This window comes from Alexandromys fortis, unplaced genomic scaffold (assembly GCF_014885135.2).
Source record: "Alexandromys fortis isolate MF-2015 unplaced genomic scaffold, M_Fortis_MF-2015_v1.1 scaffold_162, whole genome shotgun sequence".
NCBI lineage: Eukaryota > Metazoa > Chordata > Mammalia > Rodentia > Cricetidae > Alexandromys > Alexandromys fortis.
Genome location: NW_026068033.1, coordinates 934,816 through 949,308, shown reverse-complemented (window position 1 = coordinate 949,308; position 14,493 = coordinate 934,816). Strand labels below are relative to the sequence as shown.

Here is a 14,493-nt window from a genome sequence, read left to right as displayed (position 1 = left end):
CACAGCCCTTTATCTTAGTCATGGAACTGAGAGATAGGGTGTCAGCGGTTGCTAAATATGAATTCCTTCCCCTGGCCGAACAACTTGGCAAAAAGGCCAAGAACAAAACCCAGCCTTGCTCGGCCTGGGCTTTCATCTCCATGTGGATAACCGACTCACTCTGGGTCAGAGTTAGCACAAGGCGGCAGAGGAGCCTGGACCTGTGCCCTCCTCTACACACCGGCTACGCGCAGGAGATGCCGGCATCAGCTCGTGTGGTCACACCTGGAGCAACACAATCTTGTCCATCTCCTTAGGAGCCTGACCTCAAGGAGCAAACTGCCATCTGCTCCCTGACTCCACCTTCCCTTTGGTCACCTCCCCGTCACCACAGGACACAACACCCTTGAAATGTCCCTTGGCATCTGGGGCTTCCACAGTCTTTCATTTCTTCAATGGTGTGTTAATGAATTCCCCAGCTGTCCCAAGACTGTGAAGAGTCTGGAGGAGACAGTGAAGGGGCTCACAAATGGGAGAGTGAACGGCAGCAGCAGGCATACAGGGAAATTAAAGTGAGGGGGCACAAGGGCCCTCGGCAGGGAACACGGCAGGTCCACAAAGGGTCTGCTGGAGGAAAGCCGGAACTGAGATTGGATAAAGAGCCGGAACAGCATCCTGGCAAAGGAAAGACAGGTGGGAAGATGGGAGAGAAGCCAAACTGGCGGTGCGGAACCAGGCGGTGCAAAGAGGTGGGCGAGGTAGGCCGCAGCAGATGGACTTAAAGCTCATGCTTCGGAACTATGGTAGGGTCTGTTTGTCTGATTTTGTTTTAGTGAAGATGTGGGGTGTGTGTGATGTGTGTGTGGGTATGTGTATGTGATGTGTGTGGGGGTATGTATTGTTTGTCTATTTATATGGTGTGTACATGTGGTATATGTACACATGTACTGCAAGTGCACATGTGTTTGTTGGTTTGGTTTGGCATGTGTGTGTAGTTTGTAGTGTGTGTGTTTGTGTGGTGTATGTATGTGATGTGTATCTGTGTATGTATATCCATAGGCCTGTGTTTCTGATTTGGCTTGGGGTGTGTGTGTGTGTACATGAGCACATGTGTTGGTTTGGTTTAGTTTCGTGGCACAGGTGATTAAACCTAGAACCTACCATACACTAAGCCAGGATTTCAGCACTAGCTGCCTTTCCATCCTCTCTCTCCTTGTGATACAGAGACAGAGTCTCACTCAGTTGCCCATGGGACCTTAAACTCAGCCTTGAACTTGCGATCCTCCTGCCTTGGCCTCTTGGGTAGCTGTAATTTCAGATCTGGCTTTATGAAAAGGTTTACATACACCCTGGGTGGTTCACAGAACACCAGTGGAAGTCTGTGAAGGCTAGACTTTGCGCTTTTCCCAACTCCCCAGTGAAATGTTTGTAAATGCCATTTTGAAAGTTTAGGAAGAAAAGTCTGGAAAGAAAAAAGGAGGGTGGGCTCCGAGAATCATTGGTGAGACCCCGGCATAGTAGGTACATTCTCATCAGATAGTGAGAGACCTTAGGAGGCAACACCGACTTTTACAAGCTGGGTAACTCACATTGACCAGACATCGATTTTGGGGCCGTATTTCTTCCTGGCGAGCAGTTCCGGAGCAGCGTAGGCAGGGCTGCCGCACTGTGTGCTGAATGGGTCCGAGTAACCCAGGATCCCCGCACAGTTGCTCAGACCAAAATCTGTAGAGACAAGAAGACAAACACGAACTCTGAATTAGAAAATTGCTAAAACGAGGAGGAAAGAAGAAGGGAAAAAAAGCAGAAAAGGAAACATTCTCTCAGGCTAACACATAATTTAGCATCCAACAGGAAACCTGCCAGCTGCAAACCATAACCCCTGCTAGACTTCTCAAGACAAAGGCGTGCCGGGTGGTGGCTCCCTTGCTTCGGTGGAACATCTTACATCAGCCCTCGCTGCACAATCCGGCTAGACCTAACAGTGTGAGGAGCCAAAACATATTTCTATCGAGCCTTGTAAATGAGTCATCTGGGGTGAAGAGAGACTGTTAGCTTTCTAGGACTGAGGCAGGAACGGAGAGCATGCTGAGATCCTGGCTGCCTGGTGGCCTTTGGGGAGAACCCGAACGGTGACTGATTGTCTGCGGCTGGCCGTCTGCATCTCTGGCCACTTATGGCTGCCTTCTTCAGCTCGGTTTCTTTCATGAAAGTCTCTGAGAAATTCCTTCCAGAGGTATACTGTAATTTGGGGGTGGGCGGGGGAGGACTGTTTAAACAACCCTGCGTGTTGGCTGGAGAAAGAACATGCAGCAGGCTGGCGATGCCAACTAGACTAAGTGACCTCATGGCGTTGCTTTGTTCTAAGATGGGAAGGCATCTGGGAGGCCTGCAGGAAAGCCCGGATGGGCCTCACAGCTACTCTGGGTCTATTAGGAGTTCTGTGAAGGCTTCACTTTTGATCTAAAGATACTGCATCTCGAGGGTAATTAGGGAGCTGTTAGTGCTCTTCCCTCCCCCGATATCTTCCTCAATCTTTGTTGATCTCAGACTGAAGGACTGAGATCCTGGGCCATCCTTTGAACTGCACTGCAAATGCTGAGCTCCGAACCCACAGGCATAAGACTCCCAAGTTTCAGGGCAGGCCAGAGATTAGATCTGAAGAGGCTGCGACCACACCCCGTACTTTCTGCATTGGCACCATTTCTGTCTCCTTTCATGACCGCCTTTTGCTCGGCTCCACCTGCAAGTGCACACCCACCACAAAAGCCATAGGGAAGAGAAATGACAAACAGCCCAGGAGAAAACTGGGCTGCACACCCTGCACACCCTGGGTCGCGATGACGACACAGAAGAGCTCCCTAACACTTAATGGCAGTGGGCTGTATAACCGAACAGCTTGTTCAAAGAGAACCCCATGGGCTCTTTCAGGCTCCGAAGAATACCGAACCCTCAGGGATCTAGCCGAAGAACCACCAGGAAAGTTGTTCCAACACCAACCTTTCTCTTCTTTTGTCTTTGTTTGGATTGTTTTCACTTGTCCCCCTCCTCCTGTCCCCTCATGTTTACCTTCACCTGACCATTCCCTTCCCCTTTGGTCAAGTTTGCCCAACTAGGTACCACAAGAAAACACCAGAAAAAAAAAAGGCTGTCTGAACACAGAGGATGGCTAGCCTCCCATCTGAGAGAGTATCTGTTGCAATGAAGGTGAGGGGCCCTGTTCCCAGACCCCAGTAGATACTGCAGCGCACGAGCTAGGGGGGGCGGGAGCACTAGCAGGAGGGGCCCACGCCTCTTGGCTTCAGAACACCTGCTGTGCAGTCCGGAGCTCGGCCCACAGAGTGGCAGTGCTGCCGGGAGTCAAAGTTTTAAGAAAAGTTATCTTGTTAGAAGCCCAAACACACAGTGGTTCCAGAAAAATGTGTCTCTGAATTTCCAAGATTAAAGGCAAAGCTACCATTCCTCAGGTCAACGTGGGCTCTGTTTTTGTTTTTGTTTTTTTTTTTAACTCCTACAGCTGATAAACACCTTTAGTAATGTGGCAGGATACAAGATCAACTCCAAAAAATCGGTTGCCTTCCTATACACTAAGGATAATGAAACAGAGAGGGAAATCAGAGAAGCATCACCTTTCATGATTTTTGTGAGAAGCCACAAAGAGCATAAAATATCTTGGGGTAACCCTGACCAAGGAAGTGAAAGATCTATTTGACAAGAACTTTAAGTCTTTGAAGAAAGAAATTTATGAGGTTACCAGAAAATGGAAGGATCTCCTTTGTTCTTGTATTGGTAGGATCAACATAGTAAAAATGGCAATTCTACCAAAAGCAATCTATAGATTCAATGCAATCCCCATCAAAATCCCATCAAAATTCTTCACAGATCTGGAAAAGACAATAATCAATTTTATATGGAAAAAACAAAAAAACCAGGATAGCCAAAACAATCTTATACAATAAAGGAACGTCGGGAGGCATTACCATCCCTGACTTCAAACGGGGGCTCTGTTAACGCAAAGGGCGGAGTCTTTTTGGGCACCTCCTCCCTTCCCCCTCATCTGATCTATCAGATCTATCAGATAAAAGGCCATAGTACCGTCCACTGTCCCGGGCAAGCTAGGAAACAGAGCCTGGCCTTATCTCAAGAGTTTTCCAAGAAGATAAATTAGTTCAGGATTTGGGAAGCGGCAGGGCAGAACCTGCATTTAAAGTTGTCTTTATCTGGCCAAGAAGACTTGATTTTAAAGACATTGTAGAGAAATAAAGGGCAGAATATTTCACATTCATAATTATGGTTATTAAAATTTTACACGTATGTCTATAATTAGAATGGTGAAACCAGAGAGAAATTTGCCTCCCAGTAATGTCAGATAGGTCGGCCTCAATTAGATTTGGTAAATACATAAGCTAATTATCACTCAATTTTCTGAGAGCTGCAAAATGAAATCTCAAAAGAAGGCCCCAGTGAATATTCACAGCTCATCTAAGCTGGAGTTATCCCCCCTGGTGGGGGAACATCCTGCAAACATTCGGCTGCCTCTCTCTCTCTTTTTTTCTCTTCTCTTTCTTTCTTCTTCTAAGAAGAAAAATATATGATTGAATCAAAAATCTTATTCTTGATAATTCTAGCTAATTTGAAACATGGCTGAAGCAAGTTTATTTAAACCAAATGATTTCAAAAACAGGGAAACTATTAAGAAGAAATGATAATAGCTATAATCCTCTTTTAAAAAACACCTAAATAAATCCTTTGAAGGGAAGAGGTTCAAAGGGCTTTCAAGTTAACATCGTAATAATAAGGGTTAGGAAAGACCTTTGATCCACACTGCCATCCCAGGGGCTAGAGAGCTGCAGACACTTCCCCTTGAGGGAAGCAGGCTAAATATAAGAACTGGCTACCTTCTAGGCTAGGACGATGTGACTTTCATTTACAGTATCATTTAAGTCATGAATGAACTGGGAGGTGACAGAAGGAAGAGACTAAGAAATACCCAGTAACCAGGGCTTCCCTCCTCACAATTGTCTATCCTGGCTTTTGACACCAGGTCTTTTCCCAGCAGGCTTGGCCCATCCTTTACTGCCCAGTTCAATTTGGCCAAAGATGGCACTGTGTAGTTTGAGCTTGGATGGAAGACACCTCCCTGCATAGTGAACTATGACCTACCGTGACAGGTAAATGAACTGCAACTCCTCTTACCACAGGAACGGAGCCTTGGGTGGGTCAGTTGTTCAAGCCACGCTCATGAAAGGCCGCTCTGAACTATAACCAATCAGCTTCACTCTGCCTCGCTCCTGCTTGTTTCCTGTCATTTCTTTCCTTTGCTATAAACGCAACATGCACGCAGAGCAGGCCAGGGTATTCTCAATGATTTATGGTCAGGACTGCGAGACTCTCAAAGGCAAATCTGGTCTGAACAACTAGATGTAATTTGTCTTTTTACAGACTTGACTTGAAATACCTGACTGGGTGTTATCCCCATGGTTACCAGCCAGGAGGTGAGAACCCAAGAAAGTGAAGAGAGAGGTTCCTGACCTCCCAAAAGCAATCGTCATACTCATTGAGAAGAGAATTCCAGGCTCTAGCTTAGGTATGCCGTCCCTTCAGCCTGCCTAGAGTGATTTGAAAGAAAATGGCCGCCAAAGGGAGTTGCACTGTTAGGAGGTGAGGCTTTGTTGGAGTAGGTGTGATCTTAGAGGAAATGAGTTGCTGTGGAGGCGGGCTTTGAGGTCTCATATATGCTCAAGCCACGCCCAGTGTCTCGGACCACTTCCTGGTGCCTGTGGGTCAAGATGTAAGAACTCTCGGCTCCTTCTCCAGCACCATGTCTGCCTGCACACTGTCATGCCTCCCATCACGATGATAACGGACTAAACCTCTGAAATGTGCGTGCGTGGAAAGTTGCTGTGGTCATGGTGTCTGTGTGAGATTCCTCTAAGAGAGTTTATTCCTCAGCCAATCTCTGGCTACTTCTAAAAGCACCTGCTATTTCAACGAGAAACCCTCAGCACTGTGAATACAGCAGCCATGTGACCACTGGCCTAGCGTCACCGTGATAGGTTGCTCTGAGGGAATTCCTCGTCAACAGAGAGGTCTGTCTTCTGCAGTGCTGCTGTACGACGGGACAGATTTGTAAGGGGTCACCTAGGGCTACAGCCTGACAGAAAGAAAAGGCACCCAGGTGAAGGAGTGAGGAAACTGCAGTGTGGACAGTGCCCTGGGAGGACCTGGAAACTCTCCACAGGCCAGGCGCTCTGCTGGAGGGGGGCCTTATCAACAAGATGGACGCGAATTCTTGGCGCTCTTACTGTGACGTCAGTCGGCCCTCACCAAGGTTGTTCTCTCAGGGTCTCTGCTGTTAAAACATCTCTGTCACTGCCACCACTACAGTTTCCAAAGACAAATCACACATTAGCCATGGATGGGTGGAATCGCCCTCCCTCCAGCCCTTACCCTCCAAGAGGCTCTTTTGTTAAAGGCCAGAAATCCCAGAGAGTTTGACCAGAAGACATCCTGCAGGCATTCCGGCAGGGCCTCTGTTCATGGCTTCTGTGTCTGGCTCTCAGGGCATTCACGGTGAAAACAGCAAAGCAATTTAACGAAAAGAAAATCACTGGTGTGCTCTAAATCACCTGCTAAAAATAGGTCCTTAAAGGGCCTTTTTTGGGTGGGGAAGATTGGTTTCCTCGGAACTGTTAATTTTCCACTAACGGGTAAACCAGTCCATCACCACCTGTCAGAAGGCCTAATCAATCGCGCAGAAAAGCCGGCTGGAGTCCCTCAGCCCAGGAGCAGCGTATCCCTCACTGAGTGGGATCCCAGATGCCAGTGGGTCTCGCGTGTGAAGTAGGAGAAGAAAGAAAAGTGAGAAATGAGAGTTGGCGCTGGCTACCTCATGGCTGGATGTGGACTTTGACAGCCAAGAGCAACTACACACAAGCAGAGCATCACCAGCAAAAATAACCCAGTTCTTCCTGAACAGCCACGGGGAAGTCACAACCTCTAAAGTCCTGCAGCTTCCCTTCAGCGGACCCAGGTTCTAGCCATCCCCCTGCTGGCCCCTCTCTTCACAGCACCCAGCCTGCTGCAAAGTTTGCATGAGATTCTACGGAAAAGGAAAAGCTATTCTCGCCCTTCCTTGTCCTGGGGCATCCTCAGATACACAGTAAAGGGTAATAAGATATGAAGAAGCTATGGGCAATGTTGCTGAGCCAAACTATTTTCTACTACTAACAATACATTTTCTTGCTAATTCACACTTAAAAACACAATGCTTTAAAAGTTGAGGATCGTCTACAAAGGGACCCAAGTTTGGGTTCCGAGCACCCAAGGGAAAAGCTGGTCATGGTGGCACATGTCTGCAGTTCCGCTGTTCAGGACGCAGAGGCAGGAGGGTCCCTGGTGCTCCCTGGCCTCACGGCCTAATCAGCTGGGTGAGCTCTGAGTTCAGTGAGACCCTGTCTCAAAACATAAGGTGGGAAGAGACTGAGGAAGACTCCTGGCCTCTGCCCTCCATACTCATGTGCACATGCATGCACATATATGCACACGTGCGTGTGCACACACATACACACGTGTGTGCATGCATACACCAAACATATACCACAGGCACATATAAGAAGTTTACAAAGTCCAAAGAAATATGTGGCCAACAAATATTTACTTGGAAGTATAAAATTCATTTCACTATCAAATGACACTACTTTTGATCTTCCTAATACTTTTAATTTATTATCTAAATAAACTGTTAAATTAATTTCAAAACTATTATTAGACATTAGAAGTACAAGGGGTAATATGGAAATCTTGACTTCGGACAACTTCCAAAGTTAATAATCAGGAGCACGACATTTAAGGGGTAATCTTAAAAAAAGAAGAGCCATACCAATCAGCTTGATGTTGTTGTCTTCATCTAGTAGCAAATTTTCTATCTTCAGGTCTCTGAAACAAACAAAACCATACATTTCAGATAAACATTTGGAAGGACAGAGTGACATTTCGTTCCTGGAGGACGTGAAAGCTTGGAGGACCACTTGGAACCACCCTCACACTCTCTGCCGAAACCTGGCCATGGAGTAAAGATTTATAAGATGGGACATAATTCGTTGCCACTGAGCATAAAATACTAAAGGAATCCAGAGTGAAACGGGGCAGAAGAGATGAGCCGTTTCCAGAATGGACCTCAAATCTGAATGTTAAACATAACTGAGACCAAGGAATAAATCAGTTAGTAAACGTAGGGACACAACAGTTCACACAGGTGCCGCCTGAGAACCACAGTTCTGGATTCGGGGCCGGGGTGGGGACACTGAAGAGCACCAGCTAGAGCCACCAGTGAATCTGGGGAGGAGCTTAAACAAAACAGGGCCAAGCGGGCTAAGGGAGCAAAGGCCCTCGCTACCGGGCATGACCACCAAGTTCAACCCCCAGAATCCACATGGAGGAAGAGAACCAGTTCCTGCAAGTTATCCTCTGACCTCCACACATGCCATGGTCCACCCTCCCCTGCCTCTTATCAATAAAGCAACATAAGTAAAATAAATAGAACTTGAAAGTTGATTTAATAAATCCATTCCACAGCCTCCACGGGCCTCCACGCTTAGCCTGTAAATGTCACCACACGTTGGCAGATGATAATAATTTAATCTATTTAGCAAACAGATGTTATCACAGGTGGAATAATGGATTTCACAGATGTCAGCCTCCTAATCCCTGGTGCCATGCCTGAGTGGATGCTAAGCTGACATGGCAAAGGGAATTGGAATGAAGAATGCCCCTTGGATGGTAGGTGACGTCACTCGTTGGCACGGAGGTGACAGGCTGGAGGCAAAAAGCAAGTAGAGCCCTCTGAGTGGGAGACTCAGAGCTGTGCAAGCTGACTGTAAGCTCCTACCGGGCGGGGAACAGGCCTGCCTTTCTCTCCACTGTACCAGGGAACCCTTGTTCACTGCAGGTAGTCAGTCACTAACACAGAGAGAAGCTAGGTTAGCAAAGAGATCATTTGGGGTCTGGAGCTGTGGTAACTGGCTGATGTGCACGATCCCCACCACTACAAAACAAAATTAAACCAAAGAGAAACCCTCCTGGGTTTCCGAAGCAAAATGTGTATTTGTACGAATGTGTGTATATATGAGCCATCTCAGAAGCGTCTCAGTCAACACACAAATTCTGGAATTTTACACTGACTCAGACATACGCTGAACATTAATGAAGAGTACTTTTCTAGGGGCTGGAGAGATGGCTCAGCAAGTCACAGCACCTGCTGCTCTTGCAAGGGACCCAGGTTTGGTTCCCAGCACCCACATGGTGGTTCACAACTGGTTATACCTCTAGTTCCAAGAGATCCAAGACCTGGCCTCCTACGGCTCTGTGAGTGCACACACATAGTGTAAATTCATACATGCAGGCAAAACACTCATACGCACAAAATTTTAAAAATCTTTTTAATAATACTTTTCCATAAGTGTGTATATATACACACATTTATACATCGTCTACTATGTTTGGTCCTGATTTAATTTTCCGACATAGGAATAGAGAAATCAGACAATAAATACTCTCTTTCTTATGTCTATTATGGGTAACTTAACAGTGTCATCATAATGAAGCACAAATGGTGGCTGGCACCTTACGGCAATGTCCCTGAATAGATGAGCATCACCAAACAGGGCAGCAATGTCCCACTCAACAGGGACGGTTGCCTATAGCCCAGTTCCTGTGCTGCCAGCACGCCCATTTTGTGAAAAGCCTGAAGTCTTGATTTGGTCTCAGTTTTTAAATACCGTCAGCAAACTTGCGTGTAAAATAACAATACCCATACTCTGCAAGTCAAGCTTGAGGCAGGATGTGGCCTGCCAGTAACCAATTCTCAACTCAGCATGACTAGGAGATGAAGCTCGGGAGAGATATGGGACTGGCCAGGGCCAGGGTAGAAAACAGGAGAAACAAAAATCAAATCAAATCCGTGTGCACAGGTCTCTGAGGGGTCCAGTCATTTGCAGCAGGTCTGGGCAGGAGAGAGCCGGGAGATCGCTTCCTCAGATCCACCAAGGATGGGTTAGAATGGGAAGAATCAGGAAGTCAGCTGAGGGGGGTGGTCAGTGAGTTCAAGATCAGAAGGCTGCTGGGAGCCTTGAGGCCTGGCATGTGGACGAGGGGTGTGGTAACACCAAGTTAGAGAATATAAATATGTAATGCCCTCTGAATGCACACGTAACTGGGGGAGAAGTCCGGACATCTTCAGCTCAAGCGAAACTACGCACGGTTCACTGGACACTGTTTTGAAAAGACAACACAAGTACCCAAATATCAGGTCACCCTAAATGTAAGGCAGCCCCACCCGCTTTCCCAATAGGCGGACCTCCCTTGGATCAGGGTTTTGGAAGCACGTGATATCAGCTTTCAGGACTGTGATGGGACCACCAAGTCACGCTGGCTAATATTCAGCTTTGATATCGCAATATCACCTCAGACTGTAAGGTGACGTGGAGCCTTGGTTTCTGCCCCAACACCACAAAAACAAAAGACGATATATTCAAATACCCACATAATTCACCATGTAGCTCTAGCTGGCGCAGAACTCTCTACATAGACCAGTCTGGCCTGGAACTCACGAGATCCATCTGCCTCCGCTTCCCGAGTTCTGGGAGTAAAGGTGTGCACCACCACACCCAGCCATAACTTTAGAATTATTACCTGCACACACCCCCACCTCGCATCTCATGAAACAGCGTCACCACCACTTGTCAGGTCAGAACCGAAGTCTCTCTGGGTCACTGCATGGGAGCTAAGCCTTCCTGAGCCAGACATTTACAATGGCACACCTGGTTGTCCTCTGCTGCTGGGGTTCCTGCACGCTTCTGCAGGAACTCTCGCACTGAGTCTCAGCACTAGCTAACACTGTGGAAATGCGTATCTGTGGATGTTAATATTTGCTTGAAACCCTAAACCATAGGCACCCATTTAAAACCCCCATAAATTAACCACTCAATGGGTTGTTTTCCGTGTAATCCCTAAGCCATCACAGCTGGGGCCATTCTTGCAGAAGCTGTGTCCACTGTCTTCATCGTCCCTTCTGCCATAGTCTTAGGATGAATGCTGGAGCCCAGCAGTGTCATCGGTGACGCAAGTCAAGTGTTATGTGTCTTCTACAGCGACGGCTTGGTCGGTGACAGGGATTTCCAGAGAGACCCTGCAAAGGACGGCTTCTTTCCCAGAGATAACCACGGCTTTATACGAGCCTCACTTTTACTCGAGCACTTAAGGTAATTCCAACACCCAGACAAACATACAGCAGAGAGCCAGGAACAGCCAAAGTGTGACTCGGTGAATACTGACTACACAGCACGGCACTATTTCAATCTAAGGCAAAGACACAGTTTGCTTCAAGTGAAATTAAGCCTCCCTGACTAAAGGAAGTCACAGTCAGGCATTAAAGGGGGAAAATATTGTTCAGAACAAATATTGTACAAAAAAAAAAAAACAGCTTAAAGAGTCGGGGGGAAAAAGAAAGTAATTGATAAGAATAATAATTGAAGCTGAGCAATTCTGGGGCCATGAATGCCTAGAAAAAAAACAGTAATGATTAGAGCAAGCACAGAAAAGAAACACTATAAAAGAAAAAATAGCTACAGAAACCAGAGAAAGTTTATAAAACCAAGAGGAAGTATAAAATATAATTATTTGGTAAAAGGAGAATAAAACCAGCTCAAAGCCACTACCTTCCTACGCACAATTCTCCTGAAGCGCTCGAATCCAGTCACCAGGAAAAACAGAGAGAACAAACCTAGCTAGCAAGCGGCCACGCCATAATACTCTTGTTCAGCTTCCAAGATGATTCCAGCGGGAACCAGCTTCACTACCAGGATGTCCCAAGGCTAGCGGTGGGGACAGGAAGTCCCTGGGTACCAAGTGATCTTGACTGCTGAGGTGGCAGAAGCATTGGCCGTCTCAGACATTATTCCGACTTCCTGCTTTGAAAGGAGACTGCTTCCCTGTGGTCTCCCGTGTCCAAATTTGGGGGAAGGCATGTTTTGTTGGTTTGCTTGCTTTAAGATGAGGTGGAATGAGGGTTGAGGAAGGGGAAGTGTCTTGCTACGTAGCTCAGTCTGACCTTGAACTTGTGGCAATGCTCCTGCCCCAGCTGCCCACCCCTGCCTTCATGTCCAGCTTTCTAATGTTGCTTTTTCCTGATCACAGCAAGCCCTCTGGATTCAGGAGTTCTCCAAGCTCAGATTGAAAATATATGGGAGGAGAAAGACTTCCTGTGCGGAGGGTACCCAGACGCTGTCCTTGTCGTGGACGGGCAGTGTAACTTAACGTGCGTAGTGTTTGCACTGGCTTAGCCATTACAAGCAATCGAGAGACGGCCAAGGGCTCTGTGCAAACACGAGATAGGTCATTTCATTTCAGAGGCTGGAGTATCTAAAGATGGGATGGGAGGCGTTGGGGTGCTGGTGAAACGGCCTTTGTGGGTCTGTGCTGCTGTATCCATGGCATCATAGAGCTACAGGGCTCACAGAAATTCACGATGCCGGGAAACTTAGTGCCAACTGCAGCCCTCAGTCAATGTCCATGTCTTCGTTCTAGGTCACCAACTAAGACAGGGTGCTACGGCTACCCAAGATACGTAAGTAGACAAAGGGAAGGTGAGTGGGGACCCTGGAGTTTCTGTGCAGTTTCTCTACAAAGTCTATGATCTTTTCCAAGGAGCCTTTACGCTTTTCTCTTCCTAGTGTTAGGAACATGCTAGCCCCCCCCCCCGGGTGTTCACTGACCCTGGGGGAAGAGTGGTGCCAACGGCCAACAGAGGAGGGAAATGAGCAGATCTTCCCACCATCTTACAATACTAACAATGCGTCCTCATGGCAAGGAGACCATGCGGTTCAGTGTTGGTTTGTGAAAGTCACTTTTCCTAGGCTGCAGGGCTTCAAAGAGGAACAAGGTTTATTTCATGTAACACGGTGTCCGGCAGCTCATCCATGCTGCCACAAACGACGGTCTGCCACTCTTTTCTATGGCTGTTGTGTATGTGCGCCACGTTATTTTGTCCACCGCCTGTGATGGACAGCCAGGCAATGCAGGTGCCCCTGGACTTCTTCTATCCTTTGCATCTGTAACCTAAAGGTAGCGTGATAAATGAAATAAGCCAAACATGGGGAGATAAATACTGAATGTTCCCAAAACCATTTGGGGAGGCAGACGAAGTGACTTCCTCTACAGAGGAGACAGAACAGCCTTTGCAAGAATTTGGGGAGGATTCGGGGAGGGAGGGCACAGAGAGAGGTTGAGGATACAGGTACGAAACCAGAGAAGCCAGATCTGGTTCCACGGCCTGGCTCGTGACAAAAGTTAAGATAATCTAGTGTGGATGGAAGCAGGTAGAAAACAGGCTTTGGGCTCTTCTCCCACAAGGAAATGATGTTTGAAATGATGTGCTAATTACCCTAGCTTGACCGTCACACCTTGTACACACCTATTAAAACATCACTCGGTACCCAAGAAACATGTGAAAGGATGTGTCAGTTAAAAATGTTTAAAAGGAAAGAAAAATGAAACCGTTTTGTACTGAAAAGGCCTGGGGAGTGGGGGAGATGAGGATGGAGCAGGCTATGCTACTAGGTGGCTTTGGAGACGGGATCTGGGACAGTGCTGGAGGGAACCAAGTCTTCAGAACAAAGAACAACACCAAGGCACCAATGAGGAGACCCACCTGAGCTGCCTTTTGTCAAGGAGAGAGTCCGGCCAAGATGAGGTCACCAGACAGACAAGGGAAGTAGGGAAACAAAAGGTCCCTGGACCATCTCTGCCAAGTGCTCAGCTCCAGAAGGAAAGAGCCAGAGGCCGCAGCTGATGCTCAAGCGGGTATGTCCGGTGGGGTTCACAGAGAGCATACCGATGGACCTTTGGTCTAGGTCCTTGACAAAGAATAGGCCAATCCTAAGGTTCATATGTGTGTCTCCTTCCTTCTTCACCCACCCAAACTTTGCTTGAACCTTTTGAAGATAATCGTCTTGAATTTGGGGGGGACTGGTCACAAGGAATTAAAGCCAGTGTGCCCCCAGACAAAAGAGTATGATGGAAGAAAGAGCCAGGGGGGACTCTTGTCAGACACATTTGGATCTTGACTGCGCAGGGACAATAACTGTGTTCCAAATCCCGCGGAACAAAGGGGCACAGGAGAGGAGGCATGTGAGCACACTGTATTCACTCTGTGCTTGTGGGCATGAGTACACATACATACTCATAGACATATACACACCCACACACGGGAGCATTACATGTACATGTGTGCATGCATGTGTGCATGCATGGGTTCACATATATGCATGCATGCACAATGTGTGTCCTACTATACAAAACTATGAATGCAACATCTGCACACACATACACGAGATCATGTACATATCCGTGTGGACAGAACAGATATGATTGGGGGGGCGTGTGTGTGTGTCACATGTTTCCAGGATCATGGGATAGTAAAAAAAGGAATGGTAGGAGTGGCAAGAATTCAGGAAA

General features: G+C 47.3%; 1 protein-coding gene across 1 annotated transcript in view; it reads right to left on the bottom strand.

The window, feature by feature from the left end:
- Hunk (hormonally up-regulated Neu-associated kinase) overlaps nucleotides 1-14,493 on the bottom strand; it is a 107,066-nt gene that overhangs the window by 40,695 nt on the left and 51,878 nt on the right. Inside the window, exons 3-4 of the mRNA XM_050164806.1 lie at nucleotides 7,862-7,917; nucleotides 1,569-1,704 (exon numbers count right to left, since the gene is read on the bottom strand). Coding sequence (XP_050020763.1) covers nucleotides 1,569-1,704; nucleotides 7,862-7,917 — 192 coding nt within the window. The remainder of the gene's footprint in view (nucleotides 1-1,568; nucleotides 1,705-7,861; nucleotides 7,918-14,493) is intronic.